The 18,290-nt window shown below is 38.9% G+C and overlaps 1 protein-coding gene across 1 annotated transcript in view; it reads left to right on the forward strand.

Annotated features, from left to right (window-relative positions):
- Positions 1-11,151: 11,151 nt before the first annotated feature.
- Positions 11,152-18,290, forward strand: part of adam19a (ADAM metallopeptidase domain 19a) — a 227,423-nt gene continuing 220,284 nt past the window's right edge. The window contains exon 1 of the mRNA XM_017427073.3: positions 11,152-11,350. Within this exon, the coding sequence (XP_017282562.1) occupies positions 11,221-11,350 (130 nt within the window). The 5' untranslated portion in view covers positions 11,152-11,220. The remainder of the gene's footprint in view (positions 11,351-18,290) is intronic.

Genomic DNA, 18,290 nt, shown 5'->3' on the forward strand with positions numbered 1-18,290 from the left:
ATGTTTTCCTTTGTAAAAACGCATTTGTGCTCAGAACTACATCAATCAGGGGTCTGCAACTTTTACCATAAAAGAGCAACTTCTGCTCTTTTAGTTTCACCAGAGCTGTGCTAAAATACTTGTTGGCAACCAAGTAGCCAAAAGTAAACATACTTTTTTTTTCTTTTTTTAGCACCTACTTAAAAAATAAATATACAAAGAAAGTTCTAGGCTACCTATTAAATAACTTCATTCAATAATTTAAATACTACTTTTGATTTTAGAACCCTATATTGTCTGAACTGACTGTATATTACAGATTTAATATATATGATTTGTCTTTAATGTTTTATTTGGCTGCTGTGTCTGAAGCCGGTTCAGTCGGTCTGATGGGATTTACTTGGTTGTAACAACTAAGAGGTACATCCTTATAGACCAGTGGTTCCCAACGTTGGGTTCAGGACTGAATCATTCCCACAAAAATCCCTTTTTGTCAGTCAGTTGAATTTTTTTGAGTATGCACTGATGATTTACAGTAAACAAAATACCCAAAATTCCATTAATCATCATTTTTTTAAATTTCTGATCTATGAGATAGTTGAACAAATTCATTTTAATCTGATCAAAGCTTTATTTTTCTGTTGGCCAAAACAGTTTAAAAAAAAAATCTAATAAATGGATATTTCATGTATTAAAGTACCTATAAACCAAATGCCAGCTGATCTGAAACATCAGCACCTGCTTCTCTAACACCAGTGTGTCATGTAGAAAAGTGCCTTTCAGTGTTGGTGCAGCAACAAACTCTATCTTTTGACTGAATATAAATTTACTGATGACTATTTATTCTAACAACTGAATAAAGTAGCACACACATTAAACACAGAACCTGACATGATGCAGCTCTAACAATGCTTAAACTGTCTTCTAGTGAGGTCAGAGAGGTTAACCTCACCTACTGAACAGCCAAACTAACAAGCCCCATCTGAGCTGATACTGCCCAAGGACCTTTCAACTGTTCAACTTCATTTGCACTGTAAATAATAAACATATGTGCAGGGATTTGCATAAATAACACCTGGATGGCTTAGGAATGAATTAATTCTTGGTCAGTGATTGACATTGCGTTATTGCTGCCTAAAACAAATAGGAAAAGTAAAACGTCACAGCCTTACAGTTTACAAAGATATTGCTTTTTTGTTGTTGCTTTTGCAAGACTGGGCTGCCAAAAACTACTAATCTCTGTAGCATCAAAAGTACCAGTGTCATATATGGAGTACCTGAAGGGAGTATCTGCTGAAAATGAGTTGTGGAAGCGCAGAACGTAAACCAGCCTCCAACCATTCGCAACTCAACGATATACGATCTTTAAACTTCAGTGTGGTTTCTTCATATAAAGAAACTTGTAGCTGTCTGTCCTTTTGGGAGAGGCCCCGTGTGGTACAAACATGCAAATATGTAAAATCAGCATCTCTACCTGCAGCCGCTATCTGCTAACTGAGCATAAACGGAGTTTAGCAGAAATCTCATATAAACAGCTTATGGGCTCCCACTGAAACATATGCGACTTATCTTGTGTCAAACAAGCCAGCTCAGAGCAATGTTTGGTGTAATGACAGGGTATCTGCTCCCCCAAAAGGCTTCTGACAGCTTCATCCTCGCCCCCATGAACCACTCAACCCAAACCTGGCTGTGTTCCATTGGCCCAGAGCGATCTGTGGATGACTATTTGGCTTGTTCTCTTTAAATATATGCACATCAGCAAATAAATAGCACCCCCATTTTTCTGTGGGTGCTTTTATCTCATTATACTGTTGCTATTATTTCTCTTTGTGTCGGAGAACCATGCATTATATCCCGAGTGATGAAAAGCTTTAGGCTCTTCACTGCAGTTTATTCTTTCAAAGGAGAAAAAAAAAAGAAAAAGTTCAGTTTGCTGGCTGTAATGTGGAAAAACTGAGGAGCACTTGGAATAATTGGGCAAAAAGGATAAACGGTGATTTCTTTTGAAGACTAATTTAGCTTTTTTACAATTTTTCAGAAACAAAAGCTGCATGGAGGCTGTGTCGCAGATTTTAAATCAAACCACCAAAAGCCAGATAAACAGAGAACATTAATGTGGAGCATGTTTTTTTTAAAAGAACAATAAAGGGTTGGGTAAAATAAAAATCCTGCCGTAGGCCTCGACAGCGACCATATTTCATATCGCCCAGCGCCAAAGGCGAAAGGTCATTAAGTTTTTTTTTTGCATGTGTTTGTTTGTGAGTACTGTTACCTAAATATCTCATTAATCTCTGAACAAATTTTAATGAAACATTCAAAAAGTAATCATTGGATGTTCTTCTACAGCTGATTAACGTTTGGAGTTAACCCAACTCAAGATGGCCATCAGGTGTCTGCCTCCTTCACAAATACACAGATGACGATAACTCAGTCGATTTCTCAAATAATGACCTAAAATTCGATGTGGTAGTAGCTGAGAGTGGTCCCAAGCACATATTCTGAGTGCGAAAAAATTGCACGAGAGCTGTGATTGAATTTTTGCCATTAACTATTCAAGTAGACTATGGCTGTCTGTTAGCAAAATATCTCATGAACCACTGAATGGATTTTAATAAAATTCTCTGAAAGTAATCATTGGATATACCTCTACAACGGATTAACATTTGGACTCAGTCTAATTCAAAATGGCCGCCACAAGTAATGGACCTCAGAAAACACACAAGAAGCTCTAACTCAGCCAGTTTTACAGATATAGAGCTAAAGTTTGGTGTGATAATTGCTGAGAGTCATTCATAACACATATTCCAAGCATCGCGCAGAATATGTTTTCATTTCTTAACATAAGAGGATCTCAGTCTAAAACTTTGACATGAAAGGTGGCGGACGATATGCATTCCTCGGGGTTAGGGTTAGGACTCAGAGGACTCGGAGATTTCTCAAAAACAGGCACACTGTGTGAAATGTGATGGGTTAAAAAAGAGCTACATAAAAAAATAAATAAAACCATGCCATGGCAATAGTTCACAGTATGTTTCAAGGTGAAAAATGTCATCACTAAACTATTTTAGGAAAGGAATCTTATTCATATTTTTCTACTGCTTGGCACTTGTTGGGCCGAAGTGGTGAAATATACCACAAGCCACAGGCCATGAAGCAGCTTCCCTCCTGAAACAAGTTTCATCACAACTCATCAGATCTTGTACACCTTCATACAAACTTGATGGTATCTGTCGGAGTTTTAGACTAAGATCATCTTATGAGAAATGATAGAGTTACAGCTGTTTTGGTCCAACCTTGTAAATGATGTTATGTGCAATCTTTGGACATTGTGAGATCTTCTGAGACGTGTTAGCGCTCAGAGTATGTGTTGTGAATGACTCAGTTACAATCATACTATATTTAGCTAAATTCAAAGGAACATTCTCTGAGTTATAGCCACTTTTGTGTTGGCTAATTTTGAATTTCTGTTCACTGTGGCTGAACATGATTGACTGCTAAGGCTGGCACTGTTTCATTGTGTGAACTATATTATGTTTGAGGATGAATCTCAGCTACTACCACATCAAGTTTTAGCTCAATTACTGTAAATATAACTGTGTTACAGCCATTTTTGGTCAATAAGCAGTGACAGCTACCCTAACTTGGATTTACTCCACAGTTAATCATCAGCTGTAACTGTACACCCAATGATTACTTTCTGAAAGTTTCATTGAACTTCATCCAGTGGTTCATGAGAAAGTCTGCTAAAAGACAAAAAGGGTCGACTCTAATTAAGATTAACATTTCAACCAAAGAGCTTATGCAATAAGAAGCACTTAGAGTTTGTGCTGTGACTGAGTCTCAGCTACAGCCACGCTAAATTTCAGCACAACATCTGTAAAATTGACTAAATTGTCACCATTTCTGCAGCTATCTTGAACTGAGTTGGCTCCTAAAGGTTATCAGTTGTAGGTGTGCATCCAATGATTATTTCATAAAAATTGTATTAGAATATGTCTAATGTTTCATGAGATATTTTGCTAACCTACAGATAGAATTGACTCCGAACAGGTAATGGCAAAATTTTAAACAAAGACCTTGCACAATCTGTGAACACTCAAAGGATGTGTTGGGGATCAGTCTCAGCAGCTACCACGTAAAGTTTTAGGCCAATATCTGTCAAACTGAACGAGCTTTAGTTAATTTTGTGTTTTTCAGGACACAGACCTACACAGTTGACTCCAGAAGTTAATGTCAAACAGATCTTGTGTGATCAAATAGTACTGAGTGTGTATTTGGGTCCTCAGATTGTTGGAAACCTGGATTTCATATTTATATTTGTCAGGATTTGGGGTTTTGTTTGGTTTTTTTCTTTGAGTTTCTTTTATTATTTAGTTGTCTGAGTTTTGTTTAGTCTTTGTTCTTGTTGTTTTTGTTTCTTGTCATTTTCCACTTGTCCTCAGTCAGCACTTGTTTGCCTGCCACACCCATCTCCACCTGTTCAGAATTATTATCACTCACCTGTGCCCACTTCCCATAAATATCCTCTGTCTTTAAAACCCGGTCATTTCCTCCACCTACTCGCTGGTTCATTGTTTGTCACATTGTCTTAGTTGTCTTGCTCTTTGCTTCGTTCTTTGGATTTAGTTTGTTTTGTATTGCTGCCTCGTCAGCTTTTTGTTTTTGTTTCTTTTATTTTTAATAAATTATTTTATTCTTGGATTTAAGATGAGTCTACACACTGGGTTTGCCGCAATCTCCGTTCAACCCGACAATATTAATCCCACCATTAAAACCCTTTTTGCTTAGATAATAACCTGACATTTTACCCATATATCAAAAGTGTTTTTCTTGTTTTTATTAGTTAAGAATATCATAAAGTGATCACTGACTGCTGGAGATGGGCACCAGCTCCCCACGACCCGGACAGGAGAAGCAGGTAAAGAAACTGGATGGATGATCACTGTCATTTACAATGTGGGGATGAAATGGTGAGTCATGCTTTTATTTCATCCTAACTGCAATTCCATTTTTTACCTGCCTCAGTAAGTCTCCTATGAATCGTCTGCAGCTCATCTAAAACGCAGCTGCCAAGCTTCTGACCAGAACCTGCAAGCCTTCTCATGTCCCACCTTTTACTGCTCTCTCAGTATGAGCTTCCTGTTCAGCGGAGACATCAGCTCAAGGTTTACAGCACCAAGGCATTCATGTAAATTACAAAAGCAACCGGTGTCTTCCACTCACCTTAGGACGGTTTGTCTGGCTGCTCTGTCTGAAACACCTTTCAGGCAGCATAAATCTTAGGTTTCGTCCTACTGTGCACATGTTGCATGAACACAAAGCTGCGATATACTTTTTTTCTGTTTTATTATCACTGGCATTCACTGTCATAACGGTCTTAAGAAGAACAACAGCTGTGTCCTTCCTTCCTGCTGGCCCGCAGAAGGACAGACAATACGTCAAATGATATGTCCAGACGGTCAAACCGCTCATTCTTCCTTCAACCTGAGATACTCTCGCTGTTTTAATTATTTCAGTTTTCCTCTGTGCTGCTTTGAATAGTATGCTATGCCTGATCTCCACCACTTAATTCGATATCTTTGTGTAAACGTGATTGAAACCCCAACTAAGGCTGTATTTCCTCTTCACAGTAAATGTTTAAGTGTCTCCACCTTACGGTCAGTCTATCTATTGGATGATTGTTTATTTTGTACCACATTCATTACAGAAGAGTAGAAAGCAGCAACGTCATGCAGAAAATGAAAAACATAGTTGGAGTTTAATAAAATGCAGAGTCCAACAAAATTTCAAAAGTTATCAGTTTTATCAGTTAACCCAACTTTAAGAATGCTAGTTAGCGTGCATCCATTTTCTTGTTCCGTTCAGGGTCGTGGGGGAGCTGGTTCCTGTCTCCAGCGGTCATTGTGCGAGAACTGAGATACACTGTTAGTATGCATGCTGTATATTAATGATTTTGATTAACTTATTGCAACTTCAACTCATGACAGACAGCTAAAATAATCAAATGAAGCAGTTTAATAAAGGAGAGTGTGATGACTGCAAGAATCGGCATATAGTCCATCAGGCCACTGGGTGGCATTGCTCATTCAGTCTGATGAACTTCAACCCACAAATACTGAAAGGTTTTATAAATAACACTGGTAATTATTGATTATTGACAGGTTGTTTTATTTGAAGCTAATTTCTTAGCAGAACACATCAGGAGTTTCATTCCCCTCCTGTGGAGGGGTTGTTTTCGTCCAAAAGTGGGCGGAGCATCACGCAGAGGCTGATATAAACTCCTAATAAACAAAGAAAGAAAATGAAACGTGTTTTGAGTGTACTGGGGGGAAAAAATCATTGTTTAGAAATCACTTTTACTTTAAATAAAGTGGATTTACCCCAATCAGCTTTTATAAAAACACAACCCCAGAGTGGGCCCAGCGACATCTCCATCACAGTAACCCATGTTTACTGACAGTAGTGTTTAATTGTGAGGTACAGAACAACTGGCACAAAAAAATAGACAAGACAAAGTTACACCACATATTTATTTATTATTTTACCAGTCTGCAAAAAAAAATACAATAACATACTGTATATTTTTTGTGGTTGTTAAAGTCTACAGACCATTCTCTTGCTTTAATTTATGTACATTTTTAATTGGATCATTTTTAACTTAGATAGTTTATTATTATTATTATTATTATTATTATTATTATTATTATTATTATTATTATTATTATTATTATTATTATTATTATTATTATTTAATCAATGTTATGAACATTTGGTTCCAGTCTATCAAGCCTACAGCATAATCATCAGGACATAAAAACAAGCAATCAGCTGATTATTTTAAATTTATTTAAAGATTTTTGTTGTTTTCTCCTCAAACCAGAACACCAGATATCCCACCTCCTGCCAAAAATTCACCATTGTGGGCTATAAGTCCCACCACTGCTGTGTCATCCACAAACTTCACAGTCCAGTTGCTCAGCAGTCTGTGAGTATTGTGCACAGCAGGGGGCTCGGGACACACCCCTGGGGGAAGCCAGCCAAGATGACATGACATGGGTTCATGACTGACTGTGGCCGGTGTGTCAAAAAGTCCAGGATCCAGTTAAAGAGGGATAATGTTAGTGCAGTCAGCTGGAATTTGTTGGCCAGAGTCTGAGGGATGACTGAATTAAAGACCAAACTAAACTTCAGGAAGAATATCCGGACGTAAGAATCCTCTCTCTCCAGATGGGTGAGAGCTGACCGATGGTAGAACATCTGGTGTAGAACGGTTCCTCCCATAGGTGTGCTGGTGTGGCTCCACATTGATGTCAGTTTTGCTCAAAACGTGGGTCATGATCAGCCGCTCAGTATATTTCCTGACCACTGGGGTGAGAGCTATACCAGGGGAAAGGCATTCATGCTTTTTGCTGCTGGGTTTTTAGGAGCTCTGGACAGATGGAAGATGTCTGCTGCTGTTTGCGCGTGCAAATAATCACAGAAACGTAATAAACGATTGATGGCAGAGTAAAGGCTTAAAAAGTAGCGTTCGCTTAAACTGCTGTAAAATGTTTGAGACAGGAGCTGTTTTGAGGTGGAAGCAATCCATTTTGGTCTTATCTTTTTATGATGTAGCCTTCCTTTTTTATTATTGTTTGTTAATACACAAAACCAACTTTTCCTTTCTGTTTGGCCCGAGCCTTTTCCAGTTTACACTAGATGCAGTGAACACATCCAGTTTATCTCAGGGAATGTACCTTTATCTGCCTTAAAATGATTAGTTCCTGCTTACTTATAGTTTGTAATCATTTCCTATAGATCTGGATCCACAGTTGTTGCTTCAGCGATGTCGTGTAAAGCACTGCAGCATCGATAAGAGCTGCTAAAAAGAGTTTTTAATGCTTACCATGAATGGATTTTTGTAAATAACTGAGCTTATTAAGAAGCAGTTCACAGTGAAAGGTGAAACCAGCACTAATCAAATCCATTTCCAATCCTCTGAACACAGACATACTGTATGTCAGAGTAAACTGTCCTGCAGAAGGACCGGATAATGGTTAACTTACACTTCAAAATAAAAGCACTGGGGAAAAAAATCTAACAAGTTCATTTGTTTAACCATCCTTAACAAACATTAGAACTAAGTAAGTTCCATTCATTCCTTATGTTTGCTGTTTAAACAAAGAATAATGGATTTCTCAGGTCTTTTGTCAATTTCATACAGAAGCTAGAGAAAGATTAACAATAATAAAAGCACAAACAGGTTGAAGACATTCTGTACAGCAGATAAAAGAAAAACAAAAATGTCAAAAACCACACACCACCTGACAGATCCATCAACTTCTCTTTGTTTCATTCACTATATGTGTACTTTTTGACCAGCAGGGTTTTAAGAATTACATTTTCTTGCAAAAATACTGTGGAAAACTTGAACTCCCGTCAAACTGTCTCTGCAGGGAATGTTTGCTAGGTGCGAATAAAACAATTTGGGGGGAATGGAGATTTTGCCGCGGACTGCTGGTAACAGAAAAACGGTTCCATGTGTAAGCGCAACATTGGTTCACCCCTTGAGTTTGGTGCCTTTTCATCAGCTTAGAAGTATCCGTTTGTTTTTATCAAACAAACGTGACAGTGAAAGGACTGGAACTAGGAATAAACTGTAATAATAATGAGTGAAAAGAAAACAGGAAAACAAGCAAAACAAGAAAGTGTCAGAAAGCCTGGATAATTATTGTCATTCCAGAAGATGACAAGAAAGACTGGGTCCTTAGAAACAAAATATAAAGAAATGAAGGCTGGCTTGAGGCATTTGCACAAGAAAATGCTCATATATAACAAATTAGTTATGTACATTTTATTAAATATTCATTTTGAATTGAAAAAACATGAAGACTGTAATGATGAGCTGGTCTCTGCGCCCAGCCTCAGTTTACTGCTGGGTGACAGCAACCTGAGAAAAAAAATAAAAACATGTTGCATTTCCTGTTTTATCACAACCGCCAAAAACAGCAGCGCTAAAACGAGCCCATTCGACGAGTTTTTTAACGTTTCTCTAAGCGCATCGACGCCAAGGCAAGTTGTGTTTTCTTTTTGCTTCGGGTTGACAAAGAGTCCTTTTTAACACTGCACAAAAAACATGTTTGACCTCATCTTTATATCGTGTGCCAGTCTGCTCCCTTTATTTGGAGCGAGATAAGTCATTGTTGGAGGAGACAGAGCGCCAAAGCCAGAAGCAAAAATGCAGCATGAGCCAACAGAAAGCTGACCTGTCCACAGGACGGAAACTGATGTGAGCGGAGACGCCTGCTCTGAGGTTTTTAGAGTACGGATGTGATAACTGGTTGTATAGACATGATGTCTGTACACTGTTGGTACGTCTATGTTAATGTGTTTTTCTTTCTTTTAAATGTGTAGTGAAGTGAAGTGAAGTTTATTTATATAGCACTTTTCAGCAACAAAGCGATTCAAAGTGCTTTACAACACAGAAACAACAATCAGGTACATAATCAAATACAGAAAACAAAAAAAAGTCAATCATGTGTAATCTAAATGAAATATAGGATAATCATGAAACTAAACATATCTAAACATGAGCTAAGACAGTCGATATAGTAGCTAAAATAATCTAAATGAAATCATAAGCAAATATAGAGATACAGAAGTAAAAACATCAAACATGTATAATCTAAATGAAATATAGGATAACCTAAATGAAATCATGTAACTAAACATATCTAAGATGTAGATGTGAGTGAGTGAGTCTGTGGTGAAGCTTTGGGAGGATGGATGTTATGATCTGGTTCTACAGAGGTCGTATGTGAGTTTTTGCCTTGTATAGCTGATTATGTTTTATATTTGCTGAAGCATTTTTTTTTTTTTTTAGAATTGTATCCGCTGGGCCGGGGACTACAGGTGGAAATTAGCACTTAGAGCTACAGTATAACCTGATACAGTGCATCTCCCTTCTTGTGGGTAATGTGTACTGTATATTGTCCCTGTTTTAAATAAACAAATCAGTAAACAAAGAAGATAAAAGAATAAGGGTTAATAAAGTTAGACAGTAGAGAACTTATAGGTGATTTGATTGAAGTGTACAAATTAACGAGAGGTTTAGAGCCAGTTTATTTATAAGCGTTTCTTTGAAGAAGAAGCTGCACTGGATTCAGAGGTAAAAAGATGAGGGTTAAATGTTATTAGTTTAGTCACAGAGTATGTTCTAACACCTGATGCTAACACTTTTAAAACTAAATATGATGCTTATTACAACACTGCCATTTGGTTTGATCTGTTATATTATATTTGTTGATATTTATGTACTAGTTTTAATTGTATTTTATATAGCAATGCCTACTTTGTATGCTTGTTTCTATTCAAATAAAGGAAGTGTGAATTTTAAGGTATGAATTTACTGACTACTCTTAAGATTTTTTCCTTAAGAACAACTGGATAAACTTTAAGGAAATAATCATTGCTTAAATTTTGTTTAAATTTTGCCATTAACGTTTTGGAGTCAGCTACGTCTGTTAGCAAAATATCTCATGAACTTGTGGATAGAATTTGTTTTGAAACTTTAAGAAAATATTTACTGGATGTACATCTACAACTGATCATCCACTGAAGTAAACCCAGTTCAAGATGTCCTCCGCAGCCAATAGATCTTGCAAAATGCAAAAATGACTATGACACAGTCAATTTTACTGCTATTGTACTAAAGTTTGATGTAGTAATAGCTGAGAATAATTCACAACTTATACTCCCAAAAGCTACTTGTTGCGCAAGATTTCTACTTAAAACTTTACCATTAACTCTTGGAGTAAGCCCTGTTTGTCTGTTTGCAAAATATCTCCAGAACCATCAGATGAGTTTTTATAAAAGGCTTAGAATGTAACATTCGGATGTGCATCTACAAATGATTAACTTTTAGAGTCAATTCTCTTCAAGATGGCCGACACAGCTAACTTACACTAGCCAACACAAAAATGCCTATAACTCAGTCGATTTTACAGCTATTGAGCTAAAAATTAATTTATTAGTAGCTGAAAGTCATTCACAACAGGCACTCTGAGCTCGGTCCCTTCTCACCTGTAAGAGGGCCGTGCTAAAGTTTGTGATGGAGCGCCCTTTTATTTTGAAGTTCCCGACCGGAAGCGCCCCGCCGCAGTCCGCGGTGATTGACAGCCGGCGGAGTCTGGAGGGAGGCAGAGAGTTGGACGGACGGCGGAGGAACGGGAGGATAGCCGGGCGCTACCGAGTGTCACAGGGATGTACAGTAAACACAGGCAGAAAAATGCCCACATCTCCCCGGCAACATGCGGACGGCTGCTCGCGCTGCTCTGGCTCGTGCTGCTGAACGGCCCGCTGGTTCGAGCCCGCGGAGAAACCGGAGAACAAGGTAAAAAAAAATTAAAATTATTCAAATGATATTAAAAATATAAACAAAAAGAGAGCGGACACGCCGGGAAACTGACGCCCTCTGACAGCTGACTTTGTTAAACCGGGTTTAAAGTGGGCCATTTTAATAAAACTTTAGTTCAGGGCTGAAGCGGACGGCGTGTTTTTAATGACGGCAAACTTTTCCAAAGTGAGCGGACCAAGTTCTCCTTTTAGACCCGCACTTTGGGTTCATTCTCGGGACGAACACGACCCACGAGACCTCGGGGGGGTTTAATTATCTGCTTATCGAGGGGGTGAAGCCGGAATATTACAGTAATAAGCAGCGAACAGGAGCGAGGACCCCAGCCTTCATGCCCGGTTCCTCCCTCCGCCGGGGTTAAAAAGGAACAAGACAAAGAAAGTTCAGGCTTTAAAGCGCAACATCAAGTCCTTTAGGATTGGACTGAAAAAAGTCATATTTATTTAAAATAAAAAAGAAGATGTTTTTTCTCCTGTGAAGTGAGGCGTCATCCCGCTGTGTGTGGATGGATCTGTAGACATGTGGCCGCTTTGCTCTGCGTAAAAGAGCGGAATTCAGACAGGAGTGCGTCGGATCAGAAAACCCTTCTTTTCCCTTTTACCCGAACCGAACCGAACCGGCTCGCTCGCTTCGCCAGGAGGCCATAAAAGGCAGAGTTGACGCGCAGACCAGAAGTGAGGGAGTCATCCGGAGGAGGCTGCAGATCCCAGATCAGACCCTGCTGGGATTTCGGAGAAACCGACTCAAATGTGTGCGTGTTTATCCAGCGCCTCATCCTGCCCAGCCACACACACACACACAGCTGCTCCAAAACCAGCCTCAAACTGTGGCCCTCATCAGGCTTTTTTTTGTGACCAAAAAAACAATAAAGTTTGATCAAACTGGACACATTTGGCACCACTGGAGGAACACCCTGATCGGACAAACACTACAGGAGCTATAAGTTAGGAGATGTTTAACCTCTCCCAAGAAAACTATCACTTCAAAGTTGAGGCGAATGTAGAGAAGATCCTAAAGAGCAACTTATCGAGTGAGCAGACAAACTTTTTACTCCCCTTACATGGAATGGGCAGTGGTTTTAGGTGGAACTGATCGCTGATCGCATGCACATTCTCTCGTTTGCTGCTGGAGATAATGGAGTTATAGTGGGGCTCCTTTTATTTGTTGCTCCAAATCTGCCCTTCTTCTTCTTCTTGTTTCTGATGCCCACGCTTTATGGCGTTGTCGAATTGGCTACGCCTAAAACTGTACCAGATTACCAAACTGAGCAGTAATACAGCAAAAAGTGCTTCAGTTCAACAGAGCGGTCAGGGCCTAAAAAACGAAAAGAAAGAAACCGTTCTGACCGATACAGAATCAAAGTTAATTTAACATCACGCCTTATTTCATGGCTAGCACATAAAATGGAGCGTAAAACTATGATAATCGTGTGATATAGGAGTGCTGAGTGGTACACCTTGAAACTGTTGTGTCATAGACCTTTACATCACCGCCACTTTTTGTAGAAATATTTATTTGCGTTAGCATCAGCAGCGATGAGCGGTAACACATCCTGTGTGGCCTGGGGCCACTTCCAACAGGAACGTCCTAATGTTTCTGATGAAATAATCATCATAAGATTTGCACAAGGTACTATGAAATTCTGAAGAATGGAGTTGTTGTTGTTGTTATTAACCCATCAGTAAAGTCTGAGTGGGTTGCTGTCCTCTCAGACAGCTCTAGCCTTCAAACTTTCATGTAAACTCTATTAGTTAAACCTTTACCTTGTACTTCATGTTGGTTCATGTGTTTGCATGTACTACTCAGAACATCCTGCAGGCTTGGACATTCGGAGATTGGAGCTATTATAAACGCTGCACTCCAGACAGACCTAAACTCTCATTTCTTCAGATGGAAAGAGCGAACTGGTGGTGATGAGCAGGGATTTTTCAAGATAAGAAGTCTAGTTAAAATGAGCAAATTTGAAGAACTCATGCGACTGTCATAACCGTCTTTACACACACACACACACGCGCGCGCACACACACATGCACCTGGTGGTGACTCGCCAAGTTGTTTCCTTGTGCTTGTCCAGTTGGGTTGTTTTTTTTTTTTGACACAACACCAGACATACACTCCCCTTCTTAAAAAGAGAAAGAAAAAAACAAAACTTGGAGTGTCCACAGCATCTGTTTCTGCCATTGTAGTTTATTTTGAAAGGATTATAAAGTGGACCCCATGGTCATGGGTGAGCTTGGCTTTACTTTACATCCTCCTCCATGTTAATCCATTTGAACCAGTGAAAAAGAAGATGTCCCCATATCGCTAAGGGTCTTCGATAATGAATGTTTTTAGTTTTCAAGCTGAGTGTTTTTCTTCATTGAAACTGAATAGGGCATACAAATAAACGTTCTTCACTGTTAATATTGTTTGCGGTGGCCATCTTGGATTTTGCCGTGGCAACCCAACTTTTGATAGCGACCATACTTATTTGTGAACTCATCCACACACCAAAATGGAAGTCGGCACGGTGCTTATTTTTCAAGTTGTCCAGCTCACAAGGTCACGGACAGATGGACGGACGGGATGTGAGCAGCATGGATCGCTGCAGGCAGGTCTTAAGTTTGGAGCCGTGGACTGGGTGGACGGGACCAGGGGAGCAAGATGGGATGACTATTTGAAGAAAAATCAAATAATAAGAATGGTTTTGCTTAAATCTATACGTCTTCAAACTTTTCCAGAGAACCTCACATTAAAAAAAAAGGCTGGACTATCCCTTTAAAAAACACAGAGGGGAATTTGAGTGAACCTTCAGACGCAGTCCCAAAATAAACCCCGGCTCTGTGTGGCGAGTTGTGCTAATTGTTTGGCTGTGGTCAGTGTTGCCTCACTGTCATTAATGCTGCAGAGCAGCTGAAACATGCTGCGTAGTTTGGAGCTGCTGCCCGAGCCTCTTTAATGACGGACAGAGTACAGTCCGACTTCACAACTGATGTTCTCAAAAAAAGGAAAAAAAAAACAAAAAACCTCGCTCTTAAAAAAACAGCAGACGCTCAGTAATTTGAGCGGAGACACGCCAGCAACCTTGTAACGCTTGTAAAATGCAAAACATTCGGTGTGGAGGAGGCGCTGCTGTTCTGTTTTGACATGATCAATAATTTAAGAAATTTGAGCCGAGGAATGTCTTAGAAATGTCACCCAGAGCTCTGGAAGAAGGGATGGGGTTTTTTCACCATTATGTTTATTACCCAAAAAGGAGAAGGTGGAGGATATTATTTTTGCCCATGTTTGTGTATCTGTGTGTGTGTGTTACTAAAATAACTCATGAATCACTGCATGAATTATGAATAAATCTCCCAGAAACTAATCACTGGATGTACATCTACAACAGGGCTGCCACTGTCTACTCTTTTTAGCTTGATTAATCCATGGTCCAACTTTTCGAATAATCGATTAAAGCTGCAGTTGGTAACTTTTATAAAAGTGTTTTTTTTTTTACACATTTCTTAAAACTGTCACTATGTCCTGACAGTAGAATATGAGACAGATAATCTGTGAGAAAAAAAAAAAAATCAAGCTCTTCTGGCTCCTCCCACTGGTCTTGCTGCCATTTGCAGAAATACACCGCTCCTGGTCAGAAACAACCAATCAGAGTGTGTAATGTTTTTAAAATTTTAACTTAGCCCATATTGCTCACATCATATATAAATTGTATGTCAGGATTTGGGTAGTTGGGTTATTTTTTGAGTTAGGTTTATTGTTTCTGTATCTCTGCCTTTTCCTGGTTTACCCTGTGTTTAGTTTTAGTTGGGTTCTTTAGTTGTTTAGTTTAGTTGTATTGGGTTTTATTTTCTCGTGTGTTTCCATAGCTTTATTTTGAGTCTTGTGATTTATGTGTTTTGTCCTTTCCCTGCTGTGTAGTCTGCTCCCGGTGCCCTCCGTTCCTTGTGCCGCCCCTCACTCTCCGTCAGCAGCTTCGATGTCAGTCGGCCTCAGCCGCCCACACCTGTTCCTTGGTGCTAATCAGTTCACCTGTGTCCACTTCCCAATCACCCTCTGCCTTTAAAACCCGCTCATCTTCTTCTCAAGCCCACGGGTTCATTGGTTGTTGTCATGCTCAGTCTGGGTTCCTCGTGTTCCCAGCTTTACCCTTTCTTGTGAGTTTTTTGTTATATAGTCTTTGCCGCCACGTCAGCCCTTTTGATTTTGTCTCTTTTCTTTAAATAAATTAGTTTTACTTTGGAGCTCCTCAGTATTGTCTGCATTTTGGGTCCAAATCCTCCAATCCTCGTGACATTGTATTAAGCAGTTTCATATATTGTGTATGAAATTGTCTGATTTTAAGTTTTATCCATTAAGCTATTGCCGTTATTTACACAATTAAATGTGCTTCCAATGGACAGGAGTCAAATAGAAACAGTAAAGCAGCAGAATAACACACACACAGGTGTTGTGTCCACCTCTGTTCCCCGACCTGAGTATAGAGGATTTTCAGCCTGGGGGCTTTCTCTGCTTCATCAAACAAAAAAAGAGGCCAAAAAGAAATGGTGATCTTTTCCTTCAGTATTTTACTTAAACTACGCCTAAAACAAAACAGAATAGGAGGAAAAACAAGAACAAAGCTGGTGGGGGGGTGGAATCAGACGCAACACCATTCTGGCACAGCATTATCGATCGCAGGCCCAGATTCTGCTCTAAAAGTTTCCTCAAACACTTATTCACTTAAAATTGTAGCAGCAGATAACCTGTCGAAGCTCATAGAGTCATTTAGCAGCTTTAAAATACTTGCGGTGGTTTTGTTTTTCCTGTCAGCTCCTCTGTCTGTGCAGCGTTCTCGTCTAAGAACAGAAACCCTTGCAGAGTGTTTAAAAACCCATCCTTTTGGAGTACTTCAAGCTCGCTGAAGTACTGTATTTAAGACCTCATAGCCTTTGAAAACATGACCCGGCTCATTAAACGCTGTGGGAGCCGCCAACGGTTTTATCTGCAGGATAGTTTAAAAAGCCAAGCTGAAGCTCAGACATACTAGTGTTGAAAACATTTAGGAAATTAAAAGAGAAGTTCCTAAAAATGTCTTGTGTCGACTAAAAATGCTGACGTCAGCGAATTTACACAAATCAGCAACTTCGATTTTGTCGGCTATTTGCAGCCCCCCCCTAATCTACAACTGATTAATCTGGAGACGATCCCATTCAAGATGGTCGCCACAGCTAAGCAACCTTAGAAAACACAAAAATGACTAAAACACAGTCAGTTTGACAGATATTGAGCTCAAATTTGGTGTGGCTGTGGATGAAAGTGAGCGTGATCCCAACAGATCACACAGGATCTTTGTTTAACATCTGTTTGTTAACTGTTTAGAGTCTGTCTGTTAGCAAAATATATAAATCACTAGGGCTAATAATCATTATTTTAGTAGTTGACTAACAGGTCAAAATTCTTTTGATTAGTCGCTCAGTCGGTGAATATTGAAATTTATATCTGCTTCCCACTGGTGCATCGCCAGTTCGTTTATTATAGGGCTGCCGCCACTGACTGTTTTTATTTTGATTAATCTATCGACTATTTTAACAATCAATCTATTAAGCTAAACGACTGATTTTCCTCCAAACATTACTACTTCATTTTAGTTCATTTTATTTTTCAGCAGCCAACCTTGGCATTTACAGTATATTACAAAACAAAATGGAAACGAGGACGTGCAAATTAAAGTACAACATTTAGGTTTAAAGCATCAACTTCAATAAATAAAGTAAAACTATGATTATTTGTGTATTTAAAAAATAAAAAGCCTGAATATTCAGCATGTTGTACGGATGTTATTGGGAGGAACTGAGGCAGAAATCCTTATTGTGCAGGATGTCAGTCGCCTGGTTTGATCTTCAGAAAGAGGAGAGAAACAAATACAGCTAATTAAAATGTAATAATAGAGACTGGATCATTCGGATGTTTCTTTATCTTTACACTTTTCACTTGTCACATATGGATTGCATTATTAATTAAATGTATAATATACTGTATGAACCTGTCTGATTTAAATGTTATTGATTTAGCTGTTATTAACTGCTTCAGGTGTCGTATCAGGATCAGATGTTTCCACTCCTCAGTACAGTAGATTTCCAGCCGTCAAGATGTGTTTCTTCTGCTACAACTGACAAAAAAAGAGATCAAGATCTTCTCTTTGAGCATTTTACTAAAAATACCACTGCTTCAAACAACAAAAGAAGACGTATCAAAGTTTGCGGAGGAATGCAGTTTGACATGACACCGGTTAAAAACAGCATTAACAAACCCAGATTCTAGTCTAAAAGTTTCCTCAGTCATTTATTCTTTTGAAAATGTAGCAGACAAACAACCTGTCTAACTTCATAAAGTGCATTTAGCAACCTCAGAAACTTATGTTTTATTTACCTTTTTTTAAATCGAGGAAAAGTGTCAAGAAAGTTGAGTCAAGGAAAGGTGCAGAAGCTTCAGACAAACATTTTATTGTCAGCTAGGTTAAAGTACTCTCATACTCTCATACTTTCGCCCCCCTCGGCCTTTGGAAATGTTTTATAACTGCTGTCATCTCACCACTGTTGCAGCCGATGACTTAGGTTTATCCGCCATGACAGTTTGGATAAGGATACATACAATGTACAAAGATGCAGCACTCTCGAAAAGCCAAAATAAGAGGGGCAATCCATGTTCCTCTTTACAAATTCTCGAAAATGAAACTGTTTTTAAAGTAAACCCTTTTTATTCGCCAGCAGCAGTGTTATAGAAGATGAGCGAAAACCTACTTGATCAAAATAAGTTGCTTTCCCTGCTGGTTTCTGCCCACAAAATGCAGCACTGAAAAGATATTATAAGCAAAAACATACTATTTGTTTTTTAAAAGTCTATCCCCCGTCATACACATTTGTATTTGTTGCAAATATTTGATATAATTACCTCATTA

The sequence above is a fragment of the Kryptolebias marmoratus genome, linkage group LG7 (genome assembly GCF_001649575.2).
Source record: "Kryptolebias marmoratus isolate JLee-2015 linkage group LG7, ASM164957v2, whole genome shotgun sequence".
In the NCBI taxonomy this organism is placed as follows: Eukaryota; Metazoa; Chordata; class Actinopteri; order Cyprinodontiformes; family Rivulidae; genus Kryptolebias; species Kryptolebias marmoratus.